An 18478-nucleotide genomic window follows, 5' to 3' on the forward strand; every position below is an offset into this window, starting at 1 on the left:
TCCAGTCTTGCTAATAATTGTCAGCATGGGACAGTCATCTCTGTTTTTTTATACATAGAGGCCTAGGTATTCTCATATGAAATAGATGTCTAGTTGTAAAGAAAAAAATCCGACTTGTCTTATTTTTCCTGTGGGTTCTGCTTTTGATATGTCACCATTTTTCTTGATATATGCTAAACATTTAAACTCTCTCTTTCATTTAAGCAGTAGAGCTCCAAACAGGAAGCAGGACCCCTAGGAGGGTCTGGGCAGGAGAACAACAGGACCATTGTCCTGAAGAACACTGCTCCCTCTTGGCCTCCACTCAGCCTGCCTTTTTAACTAGGCTACGGATTTGAGGTAGACTGCAGTCCCTCATGACACCTGGCTCTCTCTCTGCCCTACTTACTTCAGCCAATCTGTCCTCATCCTCATAATCCTGTTTACTTTTTCTTCTTAAGGGCAAGGCAGGTACTCCTCAGAACAGAGTGAAGTAAGTTTGTGGCAAACGAAAGGAAACCTACGTCATCCAGCAGGTTATAAACTTGCGGAACTCATTAGTTTCAAAAGGTGGTCCTGGCAGGAAGCGTAAAGGAATTCAAAAACATTTTACCCAGATTTATGAAAAAGAGCCATAAATGGCTACGAAGAAAACCAGGGCTGTGACCAACTTTTACAGCTGAAATCCCACAGATGCCTCAGGCCCTCCCATGGTCCTCTCTGGAGATCTCTCTGGATGGTTGAACACGGATATGGCCCACGGTGAGATTTCCTGAGCACCCTGTGTCTTCTTGACACTTGTCCTCAGTCTCACTGGGTCTTAGAGAGACCCTTCCCCTGACACACACACAACCTGTTTCTGGGGAAGGCAGCTCTCTCTTTAGATGAAAACTTGGTGACTTTCCCTTTTATGTTCAATCGTCTGCCTGCTGCGGTGCCAAGTTTGACTGTCTGGGAATGGTGAAGCCTGCCCAGTGGAAATTAGCTGAGCTCACATTTGGGTTTTAAACCATAGATCCTAACTTTTATGTTAACTCAGACCCTTCTTTTCTTCTTTTTCCTGAGGATTTTTTTTTGGCCCAAGATTATAAATAGAAATAGTTATGAGTTTGAGTTTCATAAAGACATTATCAGTCAGGTATATCTTGTGTGATGGCCATATTCACCTTTGGGCACTATCTTTTTCCTGTCTTACTTCTTGTTAGCCCCCTGCTCTGCCTTCCTTCTGTTTTCATGCTGTGTATATGTGTGAGAGTGACTTCTATATTATATAAAATCTAGGATCTACAAACTAGAGAAAATTGATATATTTGTCTTTCTGAGTTTGACTTACTTTGCTTAATATAAACTCCAGTTGTATATATTTTCTAGCAAATTATGAAACTTTGTTCTTTATGACTAAATAAAAACCCCATCACATATATGCAACATATTCCTTTTAACTTTTATTTATTAATCTCGCTTAATTAATTTTATTTTATAAATTATAATCAAAATATGACAGTATCACTTCTCCTTTCTCTTCCCTCCTTCTAGCCTCTCCCATACCCCCCCTTCCAATCCCTCTCATATTTCCCCCACTCTCACATTGATAGTCTCCTTTTCTTTATTATTTTACACGCATACACACACACACACGTCCTTCTGCGTCCATTTGTGGTTCGTGTGTATATTGTTTCGGGACTGACCATTTGTACAGGAGGCTCATCCCTGAAGAGGTTAATTTTCCCTCTCCCAGTGGTCATTTGTTTCCTGCAGCTCTCTGTAGGTGAGAACACGTGAGATTCCCCACTTCCACATTTAACATGTATGTTGGTATTATCATTGTTTGGGTCTTGTGTATAAAGCCCTTCCTAAGAGGGGCAGTCACACAGCAGACTTCTGGGTATCTTTTCCCGCCTGCTTCCAGGCTCTTCCTCCAGCTGTGGTTGCAGATGCTGTGCTAGGCGTGTCTGTTGGGGCTGGCCTCCTCCAATCCATTGATTTGTTTTTCCATTTTTTTCAGTTGGGGAAGTTTTGTAAGAGTTCTCCATTTGCTGTAAAGTGACATTTCTTTGATACGAAGTGATAGATATCTGTGGGTATAAGGATGAGATTCATGATGTAGTTAAGGAATTCTGCTGGTCAAGCAAAGTAGCAGCAGTAGATTCTCTTCTAAGATCCATGACCTCATTAGTCCCAAGCTACTAGCTAGGTTTTTAATACCAGTCATGATTTCTCTCCTGTTGAGTGTGCCCTAACTCCACTTCAATAGCTGCTGGCTACCACCAGCATGGGAACACTACTGTTAACCCTTACGGCTATCTTGTCAGGCTAGCCATTGTGGCTCAGGGGTGTCACAGCTGGCTAGGAGTATTTATTGCTCCCCTCCTCTTGCTACTTGCATAGTACTGTCTGGAACTATGGAACTTAGTCTTCTGGAAGGAAGTTTTTAGGTTAGACAGCTTTTGAATAACCCAAAAAGTGTGTGATGTCTTCAGCAATATGGGCTTACCTTCAGCCCCTCTGTGAAGACATCCAAGGTAACCAACAATAGCCTGTATTGTCTTGGGAGTAATTTGGCCTACCTCTGACCAACCACTCCAAAGGAGGTTGCTCATGACTGCTAGCTAGGGTTTCTACTGCTCTATGATTCTTCGGGACAGCATTGCCAGCCAAAGTGTATGCCATATATTCTGTATTCATCCACCTACTGAATCAATAACTTGGTTATTGCAAATAGTGCTGTAATAAGCATGGACAAGTAAGGATCTCCGTGGCATGTTCAATTTACAGTCCTTTTGGTATTTATCCAGGGTGGTGGCTGGTCATATAATAGTTTTGTTTTTATTTTTTAAGGAAACTTCACACCCAAGTTTCCACAATGGCAGTACCAGTTTAGATCCTCACCAACACTGTGCAGGTGTGCCCTTTCCCTGGCATACACACCAACATTCACTGTTATTTAGCTTTTTAGTGGTAGACACTCTGATTGGGGTGACATGGCATTTCAGTGTGATTTTAACTGCATTTCCTTGATGACTACAGATGTTGGACTTTTTTGTGTTTGTTGGCCACTTGTTCTTCGTCTTTTGAGTACTATCTGTTCATGCCATTAGTCCCTTTATCGGTTTCATTGTTTGGGGGTTGGATTATTTAGGTAGTCTTGATATTGACATCTTATCAGATATGTAACTAGCAAAGAGTTTTTGTCCCATTCTATAGGTTGACTCTTTGTCACTTGATTATCTCCATTTGGGTGTAGAAGCTTAATGTAATCTCATTAGCAAATTATTGCTTTAACTTCTCAAGCCAACTGGAGGTCATTTTCAGAAATGCTTTACCTATGCCTATATCGTGAAGTGTTTTTCTCTAATGGTTTCATATTTTTATGTCTCACATTAAAATCTTTGATCCATTTAGATTGGTTTTTTTTTTCTCGGTCAGAGACAGGGATCTGATTTCATTTTTTTACAAGTGAGCTTTGAGGTTTCCCAACACAATTTGTTGAAGAGGCTGTCTTTTCTTAAAAGTGCATGTTTTTCATCTTTGTCGAAAACTGTGTGGCTATTGCTACATGAATTTAATTCTGGACCCTCTGTTCTATTCTATTCCATTGATTTACATGTCTGCTTTCTGTACCATGCTGTTTTATCAGTATGACTCTGTGGTATAGCTTGAAGTCAGGTGAAGGGATACTTTCAGCATGGTTCTTGTTACTATGGATTATTTTGGAAAACCCAGGTCTTTGGTGTGACCATATGAATTTCAGACTTCCTTTTCTATCACTATGAAGAATTATATGGAATTTTAGTGGGCGTCACATTGAGACTATAGGTCAGTTTGAAAGTGTCACTGTTTCTACAGTATCAATTCTACCAACCCATAAGTACAAGAGGCCTCTCCATCATCTAATGTCTTCTTCTAAGTCTTTATTTGGTGGTTTAAACTTTTTAGTTCAGAAATCATTCACTTGCTTAGTTAGATTTATTCCTGCGTGGTGTTTTAAGCTATTGTGAATGGGGTTGTCTTCCTGATTTCTTTCTCGACTAGTTCATTGCTTATATAGAGAAAAGACTCATTTTGTGTCTTGGTTTTACATCCTAATAATTTGTTTAAAGCATTTATTAATTTTAAGAGATTTCTGGTGCCATCTTTAGGGCTTATGTACAAAATCATAACATCTATATCAGTGATTATTGACTTCTTCCTTTTATGTTTATAATTCCTTTTGTATTTACATATTTTATATTTCTATTCCGTTGGCGTGCCAATGTTTTGGTGCATGTGTTAGAACTGAACTACCCTCTTGCCCCACCTTTCATCAGTAGGAATCGACCTTATATATTCTGACTAATTTTGGTCTGAATTCTATTTTATCACATATCAATATAGTTAGACCTGTATGCTTTTTAGTCCTCTTTGAAATGGCATTTCCTTCTTTTATCATAAGTTTGTGTGTGTGTTCACCAGTGTTTTTCTTGCAGGCATAAAAAGGTCATCTTTGTTGCATGTGAGTTTGAGGCCAACCTTGCCTATTTGAGATGCTATCAGAGAAAAGAAAATAATGAAAATCCTGCAAAGAAAGCATGTATTTACATTTATATTTGCATATATTACATATTTTTACAATTAGTTCTAAAGTTTCCTCTTTCTTAAAGCAATACTTTAAACATTCTGGGTGTATTAGTAGTGAATATTATGATTTTCCCTTTTCTAGCTTCTATAATGTGTTCATTCATATCAAACAAAATGATTTTGAAGTAAAGGGAAATGAAAGATTGGATAGGTTAGTTTTCTTCGAAATGTCACCTTTCTTACAAATCAGTCTTGTTACATGGTCATAATATATGGGTGTTCAGATGAATCCGAAAGGAGATGTAGCATCCTTCTGACTCATTTGATTTCAAGCCGCCGTGCTTCAAGCACTTATGTCTGAGAACATTACAAAATTGAAAACATTAAGCACCTATCTGTAGCAATCCTAAGGTACAGCTTCCAGCAAACCCACTAGAAACAGCTGATCTGGACAACCTTGAATGTCGGAGTCACTTCCGTGTAAGTGACATTTGGAATAGAATGTGAGCAACGGAATCAGATGCTTTGTCCCTAATTAGTTTTATGAATGACTGCATAGAGTATGGGCATCAGAATCAGACAACCTATCATAGCTTTGTCCCTAATTAGTTTTGTGAATGACTGCAGCTGGTGCATATAACGTAGGGCGGGTCAAGTCTGAAGCTACTGGTGACAAAGACCTGTGCTCATATCAGAGCATCCTGGAGCTCTAGGACCATGACTGCTGGTGACACCAGTGTAGGCATCTCCCACATCACTTTAGAGGTCTTAGGGGAAGTTAGTCTTTACATCCTGAGGCTTCATGACCGTGGCTGTCCTCCAGAAATACAGCAGTGGCAGGGGACTATACTCTGAGAGCTAGTCTAAGGGGAACATTTGTAGTCAGCGCTGTAACACTTCATGTGGTGGAAATCTGGTTTGTACCATTGACTGGGGCAAGACTCAGTAGTTCCATGGAAGATTTTCAAGTGGTCTAGGGTATCCCTGTAATCCTAATACTTAGCAGGTAGAAACAGGAGGATAAGACATTCAAGGTCATAAAATCTTTCCCAGTTGAAAAAAAGAAAAAAAGAAACCTCTAGTGGCAAAAGTCCCTGCCTACGTGGCCCACTCTGAGAGTCCACTACAAGTGGCAGTGGACTATACACCTCCACATCTGGTTTAATTGTACCTTGTATATGCTGGACAAAGACTACCCATTTAGCCACCTAACTCAGCATTTGCACCTATAACATTGCCCAGTTACTCTTTTAAAAGTCTTGATCTTGGCCATAAAGCTAATTATTTGGAATCGTAAATGCATTAGTATTTTTTTAGAAGTTACAATCTGTTTTCTGCTTCTAAACTACTTTTAAAACAAGCTAGGGGCCACATAGCATAGTCCAGGACAGCCAGGACTATATAAAGACACTAAGCAATATACTTTCTCTTATGCTCTTCAAGTACTTCATGCTTAAAGAAAATAATAATATTAACTAAGATGTTCTTATCGTGTAGTCCAGGCTTCCCAGGAACTTTTGATAAAGTTTCATCATTTTTTATGAGATTTTCAAAACATTTTAAGTGTTGACCTTTTCATACACATAGGGTGTTCTTCCAATATCCTACCCCCTAAACTTCATGTCCTCATTATACAAAGATGAGTCTGAATAGTGCTGGTCATGCCTGCATAGGTGTAGAGCATTATCCTCTGGAACATAGGTCACCCACCAGAGGTGACCAAGACCCTGAAGAAAACTGACCCCCCTCCTTTCCCCAGCAGCCATCAACTGCCAATAGCTCCTCACTAGTGGGCAGGGCCTCTTATGGCCCTCCCTCCACTTCTTTGTTGTAGTGTTTACTGGCTAGACCTTATGCAAGACCTGTGCAAGCAGTCACATCTGCTGTGAGTTAGAGACACTATGGTTGAAGTCTTTCGCACATTCTGGCTCTTACAGGCTTGATGCCCCACCTTCCATAGTGTTCTCTGAGCCTCAGAGAAGGGGATATGACAGGGATATTTCATTTAGGACTGAAGCACTGCCATTCTTTCCTACCGTTTAGGACAACATGAATCTGACTCCACATCATCGCATACTTTTAATGCATTAATCATTTTCTTAAAGATTTATTTTATGTATATGAGTCTGTCTGACTGTATGCCTACACACCAGAGAGGGCATCAGATCCCACTCTAGATGACTGTGAGCCACCATGTGGTTACTGGGAATTGAACCCAGGACCTCTGAATTAGCAACCAGTACTCTTAACCACTGAACCATCTCTCCGATCCCTGATACACTGTTTTTAAAAGAATTTTTTGCTTAGAATTTTTGTATGCAAAAACTTTAATTCACGCACATTGAACTTTGAAAGATTGCCTGCCTTATACAGAAAGCAGCCAGTAATACCAACTGCATAGTTACAGTGCTATTTTAGCACACAGTTCATTTATGACCTCCCATAGCTCCAATGCTGCTTTCTTAATATTCAGATTTTATTGTTCATAAGTTCCTTAAATTTACAGTTCATCCATGTAATATTTTAAAGGACAAAACAGTTGTCTGTTACTAGGATTTCTTTAACAATTTATAAATTTTGTTCTTCATTTCAAATTTTGTAACAAGACTAACGTTTTACTGCACAAAATTGTAGACCCTGATATCCATTTCTTAGTGAGGTTTAAGAATGTCAGCTAGCTGGGCATAGTGGCATACTTGGGAGATGAAGACAGGGGGATCAAGAATTTAAGGTAAACCTGAGGACCATGGGCATTATCACATAACCTTGCCTTAAACAGCAAGGGGTGTGTGTGTGTGTGTGTGTGTGTGTGTGTGTGTGTGTGTGTTAAAGAGCATATGCATCTTTCTTTAAATTTTCCTACAATTATGCACTGTAGATAAAGATATTGAGAGGAAATTCTCAAAGCATGTGTTAACACTTGGTCTCCACTATCGATTGTTTATGTGAAAAGTTGTTAATTTATGGCAAGCAAAGTCAGTTTGTAAGGACTGAGATTGTCCCAAAATAAATATTTACAGTTTAAAATACTTAGTATGAGGGGCTGGAGAGATAGCCCACTAGTTAAAAACACTAGCTCTTCTTCCAGAAGACTGCAGCTTGGTTATTAGTGCTTATAACAGCATAACCACGTTCATAACCACGTAGAACTCTAGCTCTGGCAGATATGGCACATACATGTATAAATTAAAATTTAAAAAATACTCGACATGAACTTTTCATATCCATAAGCTGTTTGTTGCATAAAGCAATAGAGTTCCCAGGTAAATCAGTGATTCTCAGCCTATAGGTCAAGACCCATTTTCAGGTTGAACAACCCTTTCCCAAGGTTTGCCTAAGACCCTTGGAAGACACAGATATCTACATTATAATTTATAACAGTAGCAAAATTACAGTTATAAAGTAGCATAAGGTATCTTTATGTCTGAGGGTCACCACAACATGAGGAACTGTGTTAAAGGGTTACAGTACTAGGAAGGTTGAGAAGCACTGAGCTAAATTGAAGGTTACACAGGAATTATGTCTAAGAGAATTTCAGGATAGGTTGTGTAAGATTTTTAGGTTGTCCAAAGACCCCTCATTTCCACCTTTTACTTATAAGAACAATTTTACTGATATTAAACGTAAATGTCATTATGAGCCCAAAGTCTCCACCCTTCTCCCTCCCCCCTACAGTTAGTCACTTCTGCTATCACCCAAGCTATTTGTTAGACAGATAAATATATGTTGACAGTACACAAAAATATATTCAGTAAGCTTTGGGCTGGATAAAGTTAAAAGACACAAAGCCATTTCTCAGTTAAAAATGTCATTTGTTGCTGCTGTTTCTTTCTGTTGTTGTTGTTGTCATTATTATTATTGTTGTTGTTGTTTTCAATTTAATAAGTCTTTAAAATTCCAAAGGATTTTAATAGCAGTTGAATTTCACATTAATAACATAGTTTTAAAATGTTTACTATATGTTACTTAGAAATGTGTTTAACGTTCCATGGAGAACAAAGACTAATATTGAGGTAAAATAATTGGAAAGTTCAAGAAGAATGGAAATGAAACAACAGGGCAGAGCTTGGTCCAGCCTGTGGATGTCAGTGCAGTGGGTAACCTGAGTCCGCTTAGGCTGGGGTTTCCTCCTGCATTGGGACACTGGGGAATGCCTCTAGCAGATGCATGTCCCTCCTGCTGCTAGAGGTTTTGTCTGCAACCACAATTCAAATCTGTGAACACCTTCCTGTTAGCCAAATGCAGAGCTAGGTGTAGGTGGTTCTTTATCTGGCCCATGGATTATGGACTCTCTACCTGGAGAACTCACTTCTAGGACTGCAAAAGATTGCCTTCCTCTCCCCCATGCTGACACTCTCAGGCTCAGTGTCTCAGGTGTCTTCTGAAACAAAAACCCAGCTCCTCAGGAAATGCCCCCATATTCAGTAAGCTCCTGCAAAGGAGCTCCTGCAAAGGACTCGAGAGATAACGGTGAGCATGCCCTGCAATCGTGGTGCTCGAAATCTCACCCAAGTTCCCATCCATAAATATACCCTAAGGTCCTCTGTGCCCTTAGCCCCTTGAGCACAGCCTTCTACTCAGGCTCCCGTTTTTCTTTCTGTCCTGCCCACTTGGAGCTCGCATGTGGGCCTCTGCTTTTCTACTTCATACCTTTCACCGGTCCATGCCACACACTAAATATTCAGTGATAGTTGTCACGTTGCCAGACTGACACCTAGACCACCCTCCTAGGCTTTCTGGATTCTGGTCCACAGTCTGCTTTGCACAAGTGTGGCTGCAAACCTTGAAAGCCGTAACTTAGAAGCAAATGCCTGGAAGTAGGAAAAGTTTTCAGTGAAAACATTTCCAATAATGTGGACCTGGAAAACACTGAAGGTGCGTTTCCATGGTAACAGTGTTTTCATAACGATGACTGGGTTCTCTAAGGAAAAGTCCAATCATATGTATTTTTTGCTCTTTGTTTAAAGTAGTAGTGAACTGTATAATCATATTAAGTGTTTTAAAGAAGGCGACTCTTGATTATCTGGAAAAAGATGTGTATCAATCTGTAGGATATTATCCTGTGTTCTCCACTGCTGAGAAAAGATGCAGCGAGTCCCTGGCCTTGGTATTTTTATGTACATATTACTGCTTAGATACTTTCAATACCCACTATTCCACTTTTGAAGGGCTGATCTCAACATTACTCTCTGCATGGTTCTAGTGGTCCTCAATTCTATGACATAATTTAGAAATTGTTCTAAAGAAAATAAAAAAGACATGAAAATTAGGTGTTCCAGCCAAGCTTTCAGAGTTCTACGTAATGGAGCCTTTAAGATTTAATGAAAATTATTCCCATTTAATATTTCACTCCCTCCCTTGCTAAAGTAATATACTTTACAACTTCTATACTAAAAATTGGGGGCCACTGAGGTGGCTGGGGGTAAAAGTGCTTACCACCAACCCTGGCAGCCCAGGTTCAATCACTGGGACCCACACGGTGGAAGAGGCGGCTGGGCTCCTGAAAGATATCCACACACTGTCCCTAAGATACGTAAAGATATGTCATTATTTCTTTAGATAAACTTTTGCTTAAAAAAAAAGACTATCTTAAATACCGTGTGACTAACTTATATAAAAAAGTTATTGAAACTTTATAAACTTCATATTTGTAAGATTGTTTTCATTGCTGTAATTAGATTTCTCAAAAGTTATTTAGAAAAAAAACATGCAGCAAGACGGTCGACCCGTTGCATTTTCCAGGAAAGAAGGTTTCTACGGTATTTCTCCACATTTTGTAAACAGCATCAATGAACCTGCACATAAAAGGTTAAATGTTTGCAGACCACTCTGGTTTTGCCCCAAAGATCAGAGACAAATGACTATTTTTATTTTACATTCCCTTGATGAGGATAATGACAAACAGCTGTCACTTCAGTGCTTTGACTGCAAAGAATCCAATTGCAATCCTATAATTTAAACAAAGAAAAAATACAAACTCATACACAGCACACAGCCAGAAAGAGGTGATAGATTCTGAGCTGGGGTCGGGGGTAGAGCAAAGCAGCATTTGCTTGCTGCAAGTTCTCGGTTAAAAAAAAAAAAATCCCACCTACAGACTCTTTCCCGCTCACCTGGGACACAATAGAGAGGCCAGTTTCTGCTTCAGTGTGAAATCAACATCAATCTACATTCTGGATTTCATGTTTTCTCGAATGTGTCCATTGTGTTCCCAGAGTAGTTGCGATTTGTGTGAGGCCACAAGTCTACTAGATTCCCAAAAGCTGAGTAGAATGTCAGATTATCTCACTCCTGTTTGGGAATTTCTTTAACATTTAATGTTCAGAATTTGACCTTTTTTTAATTCATGTATTATTTGTCATTCAAATCAATGGATTCCATGATGTTCTTGTTCAAGTTTATCATGTGCTTTGGCCATGTTGACTCCCTGACTCCTCTCCTATCCCCTAGTTTTCTTCAGTCCCTCTTACTCAATAGGCCCCCCTGTACTTTCATGTTGTATGTATATTTATGTGTGTATATGTAAAACCAAAGTTCTTCATGAAATAATGTGATACTTGTCTTATGAGTCTAGTTTATTCTTTTTATAGAGTGCACCAGTTCCATCCATTTTCCTGTAAAAGGTATAATTTGATTTTTCTTTATGGTAGAATAAAAGACATATGTGTGTGTGTGTGTGTGTGTGTGTGTGTGTGTGTGTGTGTGTTTAATTTTTTTTGAGGAAACCCCATCCTGATTTCCATAGTGGCAGAGCATTGTGCAAGGGTTCTCTGCCCGACCCTGACCAGCAAAGTTTATTATGGGCTTTGTTTTTGCTGTAGGAACAAGCATCCTCACAGGGTAATATGTTATCTCTGTGTAGGTTCACCTTTCTTTGGTGGTTAAGGAACTTTCTCATGTAGGTATTGGCCACTTGTACTAGTAGTTTTAGAAGTTTCATTGTTTTAGAAGTATCTTGTTCATTTATCTGTTTCTTGACTGGAGGATTTGAGGCATTTTAGCATTTGAGTTTCTTAGCTCTTTATAGATTCTACATATCAATCTCTTGTCCGATGTGTAGCTGGTAAAGATTGTCTTCTATGCCATAGGCTGTGGCTTTACTTCTCTCCTCTGCAGAAGCTCCTTCATTTCACACACTCCAACTTGCCAACTCTTGGTTTTATTCCATGCGCCATTGGGGTCCTCTTCACAGTCCTAGCTTATGCCTCTGAACTGGGATGTTTTCTCCACTAGCCCTGTGTCTACTGTCCATCCTGATACTTTCATTATTGCTTATGATTTCAAAAAGTACAAAAGCAAACGTAAAGCAAAGTAAAATGTTCATTAAGTGTAGTGCGGAATAGGGAGGGTCCACATTTCTATGTGAAGTCAAATAATTAGATTTGTTCCTATTGAGTCAGAGTGTCTTGTTCTCTTAAGCATTCCTTTCTTAGTCAATCATTTGGTTCGAGAATCTCTGTGTTTTAATGACATTTTCCTAGAAAATTTTAAATTCTGTATTATTTTATGTATAAAACTGAATTGATATAATAGCTATTTTATACTTCCTGCATTTGCAATCTAACTCATTTTACATTAGTTAGATGGATGTCAACTTCTAGCTCTATCATGCTCCTCTGTGAGGTCCAATAGCCCTGGTGCCCAGCTCGTAGCACTGAGGTGAAGCCCTTCTGCACAAAGTGTTTATAATGGTGTATAAAACACAATGAATTCTGGGCTGGAGAGATGGCTCAGAGGTTAAGAGCATTGCCTGCTCTTCCAAAGGTCTTGAGTTCAATTCCCATCAACCACATGGTGGCTCACAACCATCTGTAATGAGGTCTGGTGCCCTCTTCTGGCCTGTAGACATACAGACAGACAGAATGTTGTATACATTAAAAAAAAAGAATTTAAAACACAATGAATGCTGGAAGTAGACCCTGGGAGAGGGACCAGGTTGACAATGAAACATTATCACTCCCATTGTTCCTTGAATCTCGTAGGCCAGAGAAACAAACTAGATTGTACTGTCATCGTTGTGGAGACTTACATTACTTTACATAGGAAACTTCTTCTCAACAAACTTGTTGACTTAGGTACACCCATCTGTAGCATGAACCACCTCCCCCTGCCTCCGATAACACTGAGACCTGTGCAAAGAATGAAGAAATACAATCTGAGACTCTAGTAGGAGCAGAGGAAGATATGAGGGCAGCAGGAGCTTGCTGAAGAGGTAGTGGTGGAGGAGATAGGAAGTACAAAAGGAATTTACACAAGCTAGGAAGAGAGGGCTTCTGGGAAGGGGGCTTCTGCAGATAACAGAGGGGTGTGTGTAGTTGTAGCAGTGGTTAAGCATATATACGTAAGGTTTTAACTAGAAATGTTTTAGACTCTTTTCATCTAAAATATGTTTGTCACATATTTTATTTAAAAAAATAAGTATTATACCAGATTTAATTCTTTCATGACCTGATACCACTTTAAAAAAAAATAGAACAGCAGCTTCCCAGCTCCCCCAGAGATCCTCTTCTGTTAGCCCACATTAAAGGATGTGGCCACACTCTCAGAGCAAAAAAAAAAAAAAAAAAAAAAAAAAGGACCACTGATTTTAGAGCAAGTATACAATGTCTTAACATTTTCAAAGAGATTCTTCTGATATAGAAATTATTATTGGTGATTTTGTAGCCTAGAAATGTGACTTTCATACATGTGTATCACATGAGAAAAGACCTGTCATTTATAGATCCAGTTATTGAGTACAGCTCTTTGGCCAGGAGCTGATTGAAAACCTGGCAGATCAAAGTCTGTACATTTCCACAGAAAAGTACTCCAAGCCAATGTTAGAAGCAATAAATTATCACCCCCCCTTTACATTCATAATTAAATCTTTCCAAATATGAGAAAGTAGCCAGACCACTAACAATATCTGTATGATGTTTTGAGGTTTAGATGGCTCGACCTGACTTGAAATAGAGACCATTTGTTCTAAATTGATTTCAATGCCAAGGCAATAGGTCAGCTCTTAATGATGAAGATGCCATTCCAGCCCAGCCTCTGGGTGGATAAGCCAAAATTAATTAACTCAAGTCGTAGAGTATAGAAAACAGATGCTTTGCTCATGTTGCACAAATAAATTCTTTGTGTATGAAAGGGTTCTGCTTTATTCAAAGAATAACACATTGGAAGTTAAAATGACCGGTTTTCCACAATGGAGCCAGCCCTCTGCAGTGGTGACAGAGGCAAGCATTTACACAGCAAATTCCAGCAAGTGCATGAAAGAATGAATTATCTTCCAGATCTCAAATTTGGACTCCTGGACAGTCCTAGGGGACTGAGGTTTGAATCTGGGCTGATCCAATCCAGAGCAAAGCCAGCAGTGCCAGAGCTACATCAAGGATCGATAGGATCCCTGGAGACTCTTCCCAGAGGCTTGCATCTGCATGGTCTGTTTGGACTCAGGCCTCTGGCAGCTTGCCAATGGCTTAAGAGTAGGTCATTCTCCCAAGGTATCTCATTAGGTGTGCTGTTTATTTGGTTATTCATCTCAACGTTCATTCAGCATCAGAATGTTTGCTTTAGCTAGAACACGGTGAGTTCAAAAGAATGATAACTGTGAGGTTCTGACTGATCTGAGCAGAAATCCATCCATCATTTGATGTTTGGTATTGATTTTATTCTGAGAGAATCTGAGAGAATCCGCATTTTGTCCTCCTTCTGTTAGAACGAAAATGACGAAAATGGCCAAGCAGAAAACTTCTCCATGGATCCGCAGCTGGAGAGGCAGGTGGAGACAATCCGCAACCTCGTGGACTCCTACATGTCCATCATCAACAAGTGTATCCGAGACCTGATTCCAAAAACAATAATGCATCTTATGATCAATAATGTAAGTGACCCTAAACTCTCCCCTTTTAAATCTCTGTCCCTTCCTCATCTGGAAATTGGTCACCTTTTCTTGAGTGTCTCGTGATATTTTCTGCGTAACCAAAGCATTTACTGCCCAGGTGTGTGGTTCTGCTCCTCTGAGTGGGTAATGGATGAGAGAACACAGAGGAAATTTTCAGCCACAGCATCAAGTTCCACAGCATTGGCTCTCTTCTAGAAAAGAGCAAAGAATACCATATTCATGGACTTGCGAAGTAAGCAATGATATCAGATGTCCACACTCGACCTTGAGATTGAAAGTCAAAGATGATGCTTTAATACTTTTTCACACACACACACACACACACACACACACAGAGTTTATAACAATATAATCATTTTTGTCGCCTATAGACTATAGAATGTTCTTTTCATCAGGAAAGGACTTCTTACTTATTTCGTAACTGTGCGGTCAGTCATACTGGGTTTTTTGTTGTTTTTTTTTTTTATCATTTGTTTGAGACAGGGTTTCCCTCTGTAGGTCAGGTTGACCTGGAACTCAGGGGACCCTTCCTGCCTTAGCCTCTTAAGTGCTGGGATTCCAAGTGTGAACCACTGTGCCCAGTTCAGCTTGGCTATCTAAGGTAAGGTTGCTATAACCACCCATCTTTCAGAGATTGTAGCCATTCGTTTTGTCTGGGCCTCTCCTTCTTTGGTTGGTGGCAGTCTGGATGTAGTACTTAACCTGTGCAGTCTGGTTTTGTTCTTTTGGTAGTTTACTTTTCAAGGTACAAACAACAAAACAGTTAATAGAGAAAATGCCCTTTTCTGAATCTTGTTAAATAGGATTCCAAGCACTTTCTGTATCTTCACTTTATGTATCGACATAAATGCCGATGTATTTTGTTATTCATATATTATGTATTCCGTTATTCATATATTATGGATTTGGCTTGTGAGAAGTAAAAAATCAGATTGCAAAACTAAAATAGCCCTAAACTGGAATTCAGGAGAAACCTGAGTTCTAAGCCTGGTTCTTGGGCTCTTGACCTAATGTGACCAGTTGGCTGCTATGGGTTTGTGTCTTCCTTAAGGATTTGTTCCAAAAGGATAAGTATGCCAAGGTACTGTGGCAAATGTGAGTAAATACTATGGCTGTTTATTTAAGCACTATTAAATCTTGAAACACAGAGAATTATTGTTTCTAAACTTCTTCATGATCGGCTTGTCTATAACCTCTAGTTGTATATTCCTTGATTTTAAGAAGCCCTGAGCACTCAGGCAGCCAACCTTATATTTGACTATATTTGTGTGTCTAAGTGAGAGAAACAGGATACTTTGAAGTCTACGCAGCAGGTAAGCAATGAGCTGGAAAAGGAGAAACTATAAATATCACCACGGCTGCTCAGGGGTCAGCCGTCTGACCTGAAGTCCGGCTTTGCAGCCCCACTGAGCCGAAGTCCGTCACTTCTGGAACTTCAGTGGGAAAGTGAAGGGACCTCACAGAACCATCAGACAGCGTGACAGATGTGGCTGCTAGCTATTTAGACAAATCTAAAGTCCTGAACAAATAGTCTGTGTGTCTTGAAAATTGCCCTCTTCACTTTGCGTAAATGAATTCAGGTTGTTTTGCTGTGGTATATCAGGCACTTGCTTATTTAAACATTTTCCTGATTAGGGATCATTTATCTTTCCACTGTTTTAGCAAGAGTCATTAGTCCTGCCTTCGGCTCCAGCTCTGCTTTGCTCTGCGTTATATTAAGTCATCAGCGCAGGAAATCATACTTCCTGCCTGTGGCTCCGAGTAGTAGCTTGACACAAATTAGTTAAAAGGAAGAAAAAAAAATCCTACTGCAAATCTATTCTACTTTCACCTCAAACATTAAATGAAAACATACAACACACATACACACGGGTAATTGTAATTTCCCCAGCTCCTCAATGCGGAATTTGCTTGCTTTAATGAAATACCCAAACACCCACCTACAGATATTATTCTTGGAGGGAAAGCTCTGCCAGTTATCTTGAGAGAGACCTCACATAAGAGTCATGGGAAAGGAGACTTCAATTAAGACCTGAACTCCAAGGTCAGAGACTAATAGAAGTGTGGAGGAAACCAACTATCAGGACGTGCGGCGCTCTTAGGAAGTAATGGCGGTCTCTGTGAGAAATTTAGCTTTTGCATCTACCAGAAACGAGTGGCAGATGATGACTTTTCTTGAATATTGTTATCGTGCCTCTATTTTTCCTATGTATAAAAACATTTTGTATCTATATTTCTAAATTATATATTTTTCAAATAGAGAATGAATTTTTTTTTCAAATAGAGAATGAAATCTTCTTAAAACAATGTACTTACATTCACATGGCATCTCAATGCCCACAGCTTTCTGTTCATTCCAGATGTATCCTGTTAAGCACAAAGAAACAGACCCAATAAATCAACTGCCCTATACCATGCAGGGAAGCTGGGGTTTTTAAATTCAGTTTGAATTGATAAAATGAGAGAATTAGTAATAGAATCACAACTAAGAAAAGTAGTCTGAATTCTACCTATTCTATGAACTGACATTCCATCAGAACGAATAAATGCTGAAGATGGGCTCTCTCTGTCTTCCTAGCCCGTGGCCTTTCACCCTGGAAGTGGGAATGGCTGTCTGGCCTCCTGAAAAAGAATATGTTTCAGCCAGCTTTCATAAAGTTCAGGATTCAGTGGGCAGTTTCCTTTGAAAGTTTACATTAAGTGTTCTGCCTCTCAGCTCTCCATATGGAATTGTTTAAGAAGTTTAAAGCCAGGCCATAAATGCCTGGCCTCAGACATACTGTAAGCCTTTGTCTATTGAAACCCAGCAGCTGTTTCATTACTTAAACATACCAGGTAACAGCGGCACAAAGGAGCAGCGAGTTTATGACAGGCGGCCATGAGTTAAAGTCACAGCAGCAAAGTTGCGTGGGACTTTAAGCCTAACATACATAACGGCCCATGACCATGGCGTCTCCCCCATAGCTCACCCCGCCAGGACTGCTCCATCACAGAATGCAGGAGCCCAGCTTTATTCTAAAACATGCATGGCAGTTTGGTTTTTTTTGTTTGTTTGTTTGTTTGTTTGAACCCAGGGACATTTGTTCTTTTGCACATCTTATACATGGAAAACTGAGGCACAGAAAGGTTAAGCGCCTTGCCCGAGATTGCACAGCTCAGTCTGATGCTGTCTCTAATCCAGCAGCAGAGAAGGTGCATGGGGCTGGGGGCACCTCTAAGTCAGTCCGACTCAGAGAGCTCCTGCCCCCACCCTGTGTCACCGCAGGATGATCTATCTCCCTGAGCAGTTCCCATGACTCAAAGATTTAATGTGTGTTCATTTGAACATGAGAAACAATGCCTTAAACCTTAAAACACTGTCTCTCATCCAAACAGACTCACTGAATACAAAGTGGAATGTAAAAGTTCTTATGAATTCTTTAAACACAGAACACTGACGTCGTGAAACCCAGAGGCACTTCACACTCGGAACGGTGCTGCGGAGGCCCCAGGGCCCCTGCAGGTCCACCCTGAACTTCCTAGGCATCTGCAGTTTGATGGAAAAGTAGTACTAGGTGCCGAGTTTCAAAACATGCCCTTAACACCAAACCATTGTTCTAGCATTCAGACCATGATCCGTGTGGGGAGGCTAAACCCAGCACCTGCCCCCTCCCTGCCAAAGCGTTCACAAGAGACTCTCCCTACCTTCAGCCCCTACCAAGGAACACTCCGCTCTCTTATACTTTGCCCATCTCCAAACTTTGGAGCTCACAGCATGTCCATCTTTCTGGCTTCCTTTGCCCAACATTTTGAATCCATAGAGGTTGTATTTTGTAGAAGAGAAATAACAGAACCAAATCCACGGGTTGGGGGCAGGGGATGCAGAAAGAAAGGAGGTGGGAGGGTGATGACCTGGGTGTCACATCCCCAGATGAAGAAAGTGAAATTACTCAGTGAAAAATGTTATACATGTGAGTGAGCCACAGCGCTCTGCTTCACGCAGAGACTACCCTGTAGAGACGGGATTTCAGTGAAACTGTCTCCCAGGGGACCCAACTCGTGGTGAAAGTGTTAAAC

At 40.1% G+C, this 18478-nt stretch overlaps 1 protein-coding gene and 1 long non-coding RNA gene across 6 annotated transcripts in view; one reads left to right on the forward strand and one right to left on the reverse strand.

Moving 5' to 3' along the window:
* Positions 1-18478, forward strand: part of Dnm3 (dynamin 3) — a 471600-nt gene that overhangs the window by 421638 nt on the left and 31484 nt on the right. For all 5 annotated transcript variants that reach the window (XM_087906356.1, XM_048420852.3, XM_048420856.3 and 2 more), the window contains one exon: positions 14237-14401. In XM_087906356.1, coding sequence (XP_087762482.1) covers positions 14237-14401 — 165 coding nt within the window. The remainder of the gene's footprint in view (positions 1-14236; positions 14402-18478) is intronic.
* On the reverse strand, positions 13650-17074 carry LOC146894927 (uncharacterized). The gene is made up of 4 exons (XR_015001366.2): positions 16933-17074; positions 16739-16789; positions 14465-14613; positions 13650-14362 (listed from the first exon to the last, which is right to left on the reverse strand). It is a non-coding gene; the product is annotated as an uncharacterized LOC146894927 (long non-coding RNA).

Source organism: Myodes glareolus, chromosome 5 (genome assembly GCF_982192425.1).
Source record: "Myodes glareolus chromosome 5, mMyoGla1.1, whole genome shotgun sequence".
NCBI classification, from domain to species: Eukaryota; Metazoa; Chordata; class Mammalia; order Rodentia; family Cricetidae; genus Myodes; species Myodes glareolus.